Raw genomic sequence first — 11,188 nt, forward strand, 5'->3', positions numbered from 1 at the left:
CTGAGGATGGAGCTGGGAGCGAATAGAGCTAGAGGAAGACCAAAGAAAAGGTTGACATGAGGACTGCGGGTGTTAAGAGAAGAAGATTCACGAGATACGCTTAGATGGAAAAAGATGACACGCTGTGGCGACCCCTAACGGGACAAGCCGAAAGGAAAAGAAGAAGACAGTATTTTTGGAGTACTTAAGACATCCTCACTTTGCAAACTTAATGTTCCAAAACTATCACCAGTTACCTAAAGTCCAAACGTTCTTATAAATTGGGCAATCTGCACCATTTTCACAGCTGTGGCCAACAGTGCCCAAATCCTAGTAGATCACAAGACGCTCACCAACAGGTCAAACAGTTTTTGGGTGTAAACATGGCTGCTATTTAGGATCTATGTAAAGCGGCAATACCAAAGCGAGCACGAAGACGTTAACCTTCGCCCCCACTGTGCTTCCGCGCATTCGATATCACCGCGCGTTAAGCCTCCGGCATCCAGTGTGAACGTCCGTCCCCATTCAGACAAATTTGGGGGGGGGGGGGGCTGTTATCGATCGCGACTGGCTGGGACCGCGCTTTTGGGAATTGTCACGCCCTGAAAAGCAAGACGGGTGGAAAAGTCCCAGCTCGTCGATCAGACGGGGCGATAATCAACATCCATCGATGGGAACGAACGCCTCGGCGTCACGCGGTCGACGATGCCGTTCCTCGCCATCGGGCGACAAAAACTTTCATCAACCTCTCATTTTTTTGTCAAAGTCGGAGTGACATTGAAAATATTCATTCAGGTGCTAGACGATCCCAGGACGGGCAGTGGGAAGGTTAATGCAAATCACGTGCAGATTTTCGGATGAATCGCCGACTCTCGCGGATGGCGAAAGGTATCGCTTAGCGAATTCACTCGAGTCAAGTGCCGGACAATCCCAGGGTGGCGCGCAGGAAGTTCAATCAAGTTCTGAAACAGCATTTCAAGAAACCGAAAACTGTACGCGTCGACACCTATTTTCAGAGTGACAGTGAAAACGCTCACTTCCTTCCAACTTGTCAGATACTACACCATCCCGCGACGACATCCCGGCGCGTTTGACTAAGATCTAACGTAGCGACGAATAGCAAACGGCTTTGAAATCCGCATACGTGTCGATAGCTGTAAATTCAGAGTGACAAAAAGGTCGTCCGCCCCATTTATCAGACAAAAGTTGCATTCTGCCAGTTGCTTGAAAATACCGGGAAGACACCAAATGTCACGGAATCGTTTCACATCTTAGGAGTGCCAGACCATCCCTTGGGTGCCACAAAAAGTTGTTTCATCCAAATCTGATGCGGGATTTCAGGACGAGTGAAAAGGGAAATCTGCACGTGCGGCGGGCAACGCCTGTAAATTCAGGGGTGCATTTGTTCAGGAACTCAAGAAGAACTCGAGAAGTTGACTTGTTGCACAACCAGCTTGACTTACGTGTTTTGCGGTGTCCGTGCCTGCGGGGGGCGGCGGCGGTGGTGGTGGTGGCCCCTGCGGTGGTATGTTCCGAAGTCCACATCTGCGTGGAGTCGTGTAGCACGGTAGGATTGGACGGAGACGGACTAGACGCGGCCTCCCTGTTTCTCGGCGTGGTCCGAGGCGGCGTGGTAAAACCCGCAGGGAGGCGTCCGTTCCGATTTCCGTGATTCCGAGGGGTCACCAGGCTACCTGAGGCCCCGCCTGCTCTGGGGTTAGCGGTAGTCATATCTGTGGATCGAGTTCTATCTCTCCCGACAGTTACGCTGTATGGCGTGTGGTCAACTATCAGAGTGGTAGCGGTGGCGGTGGTGGTAGTCTCAGGCCCTTTGGGGATCCCGCTCGGCTTGGAGAGGAAGATGGGGTCCTGCCCTATCCGGTTGGCATCCACGAGGTCCGTCGGCACATAATCCCGCACGGTCCCGACCACAATCCACTTGAGGAGCATCAGACTCAAACCCAGCCCGATGAACCCGATGAGGAGCGGAACCACGCAGAGCCACGTCTGTTGGCGGGGCCACAAAGCGCACCCAAGAGGGCCCCGGTCCCGGGCCGGGCCCTCGCCGCGGTCCCCGGAGGCGCCCGAGGTCCCCGACGGCTCCGGTTCCTCCAGGATCACTGTGCCCGTCCCGGTGGCCCTGGAACGCTCGCTCATCATTCCTGGCCCTTCTTTTTACGGCTCAACGGGGGTTAAATCCCGCGCTCGGCATGTGTCACAAACGTAACGGACCAAGGTGGAGACGACTGGATCCGATGAGAATCCGCACGCGGGGAGGGGGGGAAGGCGGCGAGGGCGAGAGGAACATGCAGGGAGAGTCGGCGCGCGAAGACAAATCGGGACGATTAGTCCGCCTTTTCCGAGTAACCGACCCGCTCTCAACTTGGGGAGTGGACGGGAAGAAAGCGGAACACGGGGAAGAGGACGACGACGACGGCAGCGGAGCCGAGAGCGGGAAGCTTTTGTATCCGAAACACGGGAGCGCAGTGCTGCAGCAAAAAAAAAAAAGAAAAAAAATGTAAAAAAATCCAAACCTGATTCCTATTTAGCATGCGTGTGTACACCTCGCCGTGTCCTAGTGTGTGTATGTGTGTGTGTGTAGGAAAATATGAAATTCCCAGATGCAGGATGATCCGGCAGCTTTTGCTCCGTCAGGGTCCCACGGCGCCCACGAATTCCCTTTCCCTCGGGACCGCGACCGTCCCAGAAATTCCTTCCTTCTTTTTTTTTTTACTCTGCCTTCTTCTTTTTTGTTTGACCCCTCATGGCAGTCGATTCCGGCGTTCGTCCCGCCGCGAGAACAAGCAACAATTCAGAGTGCGGGAGCGGCGGCGGCGGCGGCAGGAGGAGGAGGAAGAGGAGGAGAAGGGCAGCGGGACGGAGGGGGGGTGTTGTCACGCAGCGCTATCACAGGGCGGATTATTCCGATGAAGCAACGCATGATCCCGCGTCCTTTTGCGCCGCCGGCTCTGGATCACATTTCCCTCCCGGGTGACGAGCGACGCGGCGGAAACATTCCGGCGCAGGAGAAAATTCCACAGCAAAAAAGATCAATAAATAAAACACAAACAAACAAACAAAAAAAAAACCCAAACAAACAAAATCAAAAATCCATTTTTAAGATTCCCCAAATGCAAAGACAGTCTTTGCCTCCCCCCCGGCCTCCCCCCCCCCTCTCCGTCCCGACTCCGGCAGCGCTCGGCGTCACCCCCGCGGAGGGCGAAGCGACGTCCGAAGACGGGTCGGCGGCCGAGATGCCGGCTGGCTGGCGCAGCTGCCGCCTGGAGAGGCAGACGACGAGTGAGGAGGCGGAGGAGGAGGAGGAGGGAGGATGGAGAGAGGGAGAAAGAGAGAGAGAGAGAGAGAGAGAGAGAGAGAGAGAGAGAGAGAGAAAGGCGGGCTGCACCTGCTGGACAGAGCTCGGAAACGTGCCCGCCTCCGTCGAAAAAAAAGCCAAGCGAAACGTTGCAAGGATTAAAATAATAAACAATGGAGCGTGGTGATGGCTTGGGATCACTTGGGGGGGGGGGGACTTGAAGTGGTTTTTAGCATTCGGATGAGGACCCGCTTGAAGCCTCCGACTGCGACTCTCACTAAGTGTGACTTGGGGGAAAGAAAAAAAAAAAAGAAAAAAAAAAAAAAGAATATCCTCGGTACAACATTGAGTCATTTACACGTCTGAGCGGAAAGAGAGAATAACCCAGGACGCCATCCGGGAAGCGTCAATAGGCCCTCGGGTTGCATTTTCAGAATAAAAGGCGACTGACTGGAGGCCGTTTGAAATCAGGGAATGTAATTGTTATTAAATATGAATTGGAAAAAAAAAGAGAGAACGCCCCTGATATCGCCGAGTCGTTCCTGGTCCGAGAGGTGCGACCTGTCAATAATGCGAGGCGTTTTTCAACATTTTCAGATGAAAAGATGATTGAAATCAGTTAATGTGATTATTAAATATGAATTGAAAAAAAAAAAAAAAAAAAGAACGCCACTGATATCGCTGAGTAGTTCCTGGTCCAAGAGGTGCTCGAATATCGCCGACACTTTCGTTAAAATCCGCCGTCGCGTTTTCAGAATGAAATCCAAAAATCGGCGGATGCGTTTTTCAACATTTTCAGATGAAAAGCTGTTTGAAATCAGTGAATGTAATTGTTATTAAATATGAATTGGAAAAAAAAAAGAGAGAACACCCCTGATATCGCCGAGTCGTTCCTGGTCCAAGAGGTGCTCGAATATCGCCGGAACTTTCGCTCAAATCCGCCGTCGCGTTTTCAGAATGAAATCCAAAAATCGGCGGATGCGTTTTTCAACATTTTCAGATGAAAAGCTGTTTGAAATCAGTGAATGTAATTGTTATTAAATATGAATTGGAAAAAAAAAAGAGAGAACACCCCTGATATCGCCGAGTCGTTCCTGGTCCGAGAGGTGCTCGAATATCGCCGACACTTTCGTTAAAATCCGCCGTCGCGTTTTCAGAATGAAATCCAAAAATCGGCGGATGCGTTTTTCAACATTTTCAGATGAAAAGCTGTTTGAAATCTGTGAACGCGACTCATTTAGCGGGACTTTCAAATCCGAAACCGGACCCGAGAGGTTCCGTTAAGATTTGAGGTCTCATTTCAGGGAAAATAAAAAAAAGTTTAAACGCGCATACGTAAAAATTGTAAATTAAGAACGACGTGAAAACAATCCTCTGAGCGTCCCCGGGCGACGGCAAACGGGCAACTGCGCACTCGGGAGAGGATGCTGAAAAATACGCGAGATAAATGTCAGGATCTTCCGACGGAGACGGCGGCCGCTGTCACCGCGAGCAAATATTGAGCTGTCTGGCGGTCGTAAACAAGTCCTGACACTTCCTCGGGAGGGGAAGTTCAAAATAAATGGCTTTGAAATGAGCACGTATATCCACGCATGTGATATCCATGTCAGTCGAAGGAGGATAAGAGCAAGTTTTGTCGCTCATATTAATTCACCCGCGAGAGCGGCGGGATCAGGTATAAGTCGGGTTATCGGGGGGGGGGGGTTTATTCATGAGACGGCTTTCCATTCCTTTGACGTGTCCCCTGTGAGTTATTTTACAATATGTACAGATGCAGTACATACCGAACGCAATGTGTACGTGCGTCATCCATCTTGGGTTCCGGGGTCAGGTCGGGTCAGGTCAGGTCCCCGCCCACCCGAGGAGCGAACGCCACTCCATTAGGTACACCAGCCGAGGACCTCCAGCACAAAGAAAAAAAAAAAATTCCTTTGCTGTTATTCATTTATGCTTTTCCCCCCCAAAATAAATGATCGTATTAATAGTTTAAACACAAAATATTCCCCAAATATACTCCCCATACTTTTTAATTGTTCCAAACGTCCACACATTTACTCTTAAAAACAAAAAGATCTGATTTTGAAAAGAATGCGCACATCCAAAATGGGAAATGGACAACGATAAATGGACGGAAAAATATTCATGGTACGTAATGTTATTTCTGTAATAGTAAAAATAGTGATAAAGTACATCATCAGATAGTTCATACAAGAGCAAATATGAGCAAAATTGTACATCATAAAGGGCATTTTATATCCCAATAATGCATCAATCGCGTTAAGAGATTTTTTTTTTCCGGCATATTCAAATGTAACTGCAAATTTCTCATACATTTTTTTCCAACATGAATAAAAGATTAATAAATATCCAGTGGATAACTTGCATTCAAAAATATTTGGCAATCCAACCAGTTTTCAAGGACCTGTCGTCGTGTACAACGTACTGTACAAAGCTGTCCCCCTAGCTGCGCCGGAAATATGGATTTTCACGTGATGTCGACATGCTACCACTACTCAAAAATCACAGTTTACACAAGGTTTGCGTAGCTGAAGAGGCGTCGGTACTTCTAAAGTCGCACAGAACCATCAGAGTTCGTAGTACTCTCTTGCATCGACTCCGTTTATTGACGTCGGTGACCAATGTGACGGTAAACGTCGCTTCTTTGGCAACTCATCCCTCACCAAAACTATTTATGTGCGTGAATGAGAGGGTCGGAGGGGGAAGACTGAAGCTGCAGGGAGAAGAGATGGCGAGGGTGGATGACTTCAAATACTTGGGGTCGACAATACAGAGCGATGGTGAGTTTGGTAAGGAAGTGAAGAAACGGGTCCAAGCGGGGTGGAACAGCTGACGGAAGGTGTCCGGTGTTCTATGTGGCACTAGAGTCTCCGCTAGGATGAAGGATGAGGCCAGCCATGATGTGCGGATTAGAGACGGCGGCACTGAAGAAACAACGGGAAGAGGAACTGGAGGTGGCAGAAATGAAGACGTTGAGGTTCTCGTTAGAGACGGCGGCACTGAAGAAATAACGGGAAGCGGAACTGGAGGTGGCAGAAATGAAGATGTTGAGGTTCTCGTTAGAGACGGCGGCACTGAAGAAACAACGGGAAGAGGAACTGGAGGTGGCAGAAATTAAGATGTTGAGGTTCTCGTTAGAGACGGCGGCACTGAAGAAACAACGGGAAGCGGAATTGGAGGTGGCAGAAATGAAGATGTTGAGGTTCTCGTTAGAGACGGCGGCACTGAAGAAATAACGGGAAGAGGAACTGGAGGTGGCAGAAATTAAGACGTTGAGGTTCTCGTTAGAGACGGCGGCACTGAAGAAATAACGGGAAGCGGAACTGGAGGTGGTAGAAATGAAGATGTTGAGGTTCTCGTTAGAGACGGCGGCACTGAAGAAATAACGGGAAGCGGAACTGGAGGTGGCAGAAATGAAGACGTTGAGGTTCTCGTTAGAGACGGCGGCACTGAAGAAATAACGGGAAGAGGAACTGGAGGTGGCAGAAATTAAGATGTTGAGGTTCTCGTTAGAGACGGCGGCACTGAAGAAACAACGGGAAGCGGAACTGGAGGTGGCAGAAATTAAGATGTTGAGGTTCTCGCTTGCTGCGAACAGGTTGGATAGGATTAGAAATGAGCTCATTAGAGGCACAGCCACAGTTGGATGTTTTGGAGACAAGGTTGGAGAGAGCAGACGTCGACGGTTTGGACATTTCCAGAGATGAGAGAGAGTGAGAAAATTGGTAGGAGGATGGTAAGGATGGAGCTACGAGGGAAGAGAGGGAGAGGTAGACCAAAGAAAAGGTTGATGGGTGTTGAGGACTGTGGTTGTTAGAGAGGAGGATGCACGAGATAGGCTGAGATGGAAAAAAGATGGGACGGTGTGGCGACCCCTAATGGGACAAGCCGAAAGGAAAAGAATAAGTGAGATGGTTGGTTGGTTAGTGCAGCAACAGCGCTAAAGCACACAAATCACAGAACTATCGTTGTACACGACATGATATCGTACAGCATGAGCTCATGGATGTCACAGTTTCCGTATCACTGACCCTAATCCCAAAAAATGGGCTCAGGGCCCAGGAACAGAATTTCCCCTTGCGCGATACGGACAAGCCCGTTTTCAAGGGGGTCTAATATTCCAAACTGGAGCAGGTATAGTCAGCTCCTCCCCAATTTGCTTTTTACTTCACTAGCACCAATTACAACATTCCAAGTAGTCTTCGTGGGGATGTTGTGGCGTCTTAGCGGGATACAGGAGGACAAATAAAAAAATGTACTACATAATCTCATGAGAAACAGGTTCATATTTTCCTGTGAAATTAAACAACCAAGGCTATCTTCTATTTTCTATTTCTGAAAAAATGTATATGTATATTTCCGAACAATTTGGAGCAGTTGGGACATTAAATTCGAATGCAGTGATGCCCACAAAATGCAGTTCATTGATTGTGACCCTGATCTAGTTTGTATTTTTTAGGTTTCAAATGTTATTTTTCATATTCAGCAACGTCTCCAGATGACTAAAGGAGACATAACTGGATGAGCCAAAATGTTCTTCAACTAAACCACAACACCTTTTTGGCAAAAGTTCGCCGTTAGTAAATACCCGGACTCACTACCTTTAAAAACCAAAGACCGAGACCGAAACCTTGGTGTACTGATGAGATCTGAGCTGACTTTCAATATTCATACCAAATAAATGACAAACTGCCTTTTCCCCATCTAAAAATCATATCCAGAGTGAAGGTTTGACTCTGTCAAGCAGAACAGGAGAACCTCATCCATCCTTTTACTTCAAATAGACTTGACTCTTGTAACGGTCTTCTAATTGGATTTCCCCAAAGGAGCATTAAACAGCTGCAGTTCATTCAGAATGCTGCAGCTCAGCTTCTGACCAGGACGCTACGAGTCTTCCATTTTTAAATATTTCTTGCGCTGTATGCTAATTTCATGCTATTTTTATTTTCCCTTTTTTTCCCCCCTCAGTTTTAAAAACGATATTTCTTTGTAGCCAAACGCTGACCACATAAAGCACATCGAGTAACCCTCGCGTGTGAAATGCGCTACGCAAATAAATTTGCTCCGCTTCGCTTCGTCGCGGACCCAACGGAATCGTTTCCCAAAAAAAAAAAAAAAGCAAACTCATGAAAGTCGTCGCCTTGTCGGCCCGAGGCGTATTCATAAATAATAAGATAACAATAACGGCACGATTAAAATAACGAAACGAACATGACACACGTTCAAACGTTGCGGAGGAGACTTTTCTTCTGAAAAGAAAGACAAATTGGAGACGGCGAACACCGCCGGTCAAGCTAGAACATAAAGCCGACGTGTTCTCTGAATGTTTGGAATTCATTAGCATAATATTAATAGTATATTGTTTTTAGCGATTCACAGTTGGGGGGGGGGGGAATGTACATTTCATCACATTTTCACTTTGTTACCACAGTATTACATTTTACAGTATTAAAAGACGCAACGTCTGGTCCAGGTGCGCGCATCTGGTTTTGAGGCAAAGCGGTGGGAGTTTGACGGAAGGCTTAACGGGCTTCCCGGGTCAGGTTTTCCGGACGGGATTCCGGTTTTGAAGACGGGCTTTGGGGGTCAGGGTCTCAAATAACGGCGACTCAGCCGCAGTTAAGGTTCAAAACCAGGGTCACGGTTTCGAGTCTGTCTGTGCCTTTGACCTGGGCCGCCGGAGCCATGAACGGTCGGAGCCTCTTGCGTCACACCTCCGCCTGTCCTTTCCTCCATTCCCTTTCTTTCTCTCTTTCGTTCCTTCCAAACATTCCTTCTTCACTCTTTTCTTCCCCAATTACCCGTTTTCATCCTTGATTCCATTCATCCCCTCGTTCCTTCCTTCCTTATTTCAATTCCTTGCATCCTTCCTCCTTTACTTATTCCCTTCCTCCCTTCCTTCCTTCCTTCCTTCTTCACTCTTTTCTTCCCCAATTACCCGTTTTCATCTTTGATTCCATTCATCCCCTCGTTCCTTCCTTCCTTATTTCTTCCTACCTCACTTTAGTTCCTTGCATCCTTCCTCCTTTACTTATTCCCTTCCTTCTTTTTTCCACTCTTTTCTTCCCCAATTACCCGTTTTCATCTTTGATTCCATTCATCCTCTCGTCCCTTCCTTATTTCAATTCCTTGCATCCTTCCTCCTTTACTTATTCCCTTCCTTCCGTCTTCACTCATTACTTCCCCAATTACCCGTTTTCATCTTTGATTCCATTCATCCTCTCATTCCGTCCTTCCTTATTTCTTCCTACCTTACTTTAGTTCCTTGCATCCTTCCTCCTTTACTTATTCCCTTCCTTCTTTTTTCCACTCTTTTCTTCCCCAATTACCCGTTTTCATCTTTGATTCCATTCATCCCCTCGTTCCTTCCTTCCTTATTTCTTCCTACCTTACTTTAGTTCCTTGCATCCTTCCTCCTTTACTTATTCCCTTCCTTCTTTTTTCCACTCTTTTCTTCCCCAATTACCCGTTTTCATCTTTGATTCCATTCATCCTCTCGTTCCTTTCCTTCCTTATTTCAATTCCTTGCATCCTTCCTCCTTTACTTATTCCCTTCCTTCCTTCTTCACTCTTTTCTTCCCCAAAAACCCGTTTTCATCTTTGATTCCATTCATCCTCTCGTTCCGTCCTTCCTTATTTCTTCCTACCTTACTTTAGTTCCTTGCATCCTTCCTCCTTTACTTATTCCCTTCCTTCTTTTTTCCACTCTTTTCTTCCCCAATTACCCGTTTTCATCTTTGATTCCATTCATCCTCTTGTTCCTTCCTTCCTTATTTCAATTCCTTGCATCCTTCCTCCTTTACTTATTCACCGATTGCATTCATCCCCTCGTTCCTTCCTTCCTTATTTCTTCCTACCTTACTTCTTTAATTCCTTGCATCCTTCCTCCTTTACTTATTCCCTTCCTTCTTTCTTCACTCTTTTCTTCCCCAAAAACCCGTTTTCATCTTTGATTCCATTCATCCCCTCGTTCCTTCCTTCCTTATTTCTTCCTACCTTACTTCTTTAATTCCTTGCATCCTTCCTCCTTACTTATTCCCTTCCTTCCTTCTTCACTCTTTTCTTCCCCAAAAACCCGTTTTCATCTTTGATTCCATTCATCCCCTCGTTCCTTCCTTCCTTATTTCAATTCCTTGCATCCTTCCTCCTTTACTTTTTCCTTCCTCCCTTCCTTCCTTCCTTCCTTCCTTCCTTCTTCTTTCCTTCCTTATTATTATTATTATTTTTTTTTTTAATAAGTGATCCCAAAAAGTTTGCACAGAAGTTTCTATGAACCAGATCCCTGGAAAAATTCCCGTTTGAAAATTTCAGGCAGTAAAATGAGCTGTGACTCGTTCTTTCACGTTGTCTATACAGGTGGGCCAATGCGACCTGAGCAAAATCTTTGCACCCACCCCGGGTCGAACCTTTCCATAATGGATAAACGACGGCTTTTTGCAACGTAGAAACGGGCGCCAAAAGTGTGTCAACTCCGTGCGTTTGTTTGCAAACCGTCTGCTCTCCGTTTGCACTCGTGTTGATCGTGCAAGCGGCGCACATCAGCACTTGAGCTTCAGCGGGAAACAGCGATGATGAATAATCTGATATTTCTCCACCTTTTTCCAGCCGCCGCTCGTATTTGCCGCTCCATTGGCGCCACTTTGCATTTATTGGAGCTTTTACATGAAGACGGATGAAGAAAATCTCAAGACGTTTGTCTCTTTTACGGCAACCCGCCTTGAATCAAGGCCTCTATTTCCCCTCTTTTCAAAAACACTTTGCAACCAATCATCTTGAAAATGTTAGATATTTTTAGTCTTTTTCACTGCAGCGTTCATGGCGCTGCTTTTTTTTTTTTTTTTTTTTTTTTGGATTCAAAGAGCTATTTGATGATGG

The 11,188-nt window shown here is 47.1% G+C and overlaps 1 protein-coding gene across 1 annotated transcript in view; it reads right to left on the reverse strand.

Annotated features, from left to right (window-relative positions):
* The window catches only part of LOC133510110 (pro-neuregulin-3, membrane-bound isoform), a 188,939-nt gene extending 186,069 nt beyond the window's left edge, over positions 1-2,870 (reverse strand). Inside the window, exon 1 of the mRNA XM_061837805.1 lies at positions 1,443-2,870. Coding sequence (XP_061693789.1) covers positions 1,443-2,139 — 697 coding nt within the window. The 5' untranslated portion in view covers positions 2,140-2,870. The remainder of the gene's footprint in view (positions 1-1,442) is intronic.
* Positions 2,871-11,188: the final 8,318 nt, after the last annotated feature.

Source organism: Syngnathoides biaculeatus, chromosome 12 (assembly GCF_019802595.1).
Source record: "Syngnathoides biaculeatus isolate LvHL_M chromosome 12, ASM1980259v1, whole genome shotgun sequence".
Classification (NCBI taxonomy): Eukaryota; Metazoa; Chordata; class Actinopteri; order Syngnathiformes; family Syngnathidae; genus Syngnathoides; species Syngnathoides biaculeatus.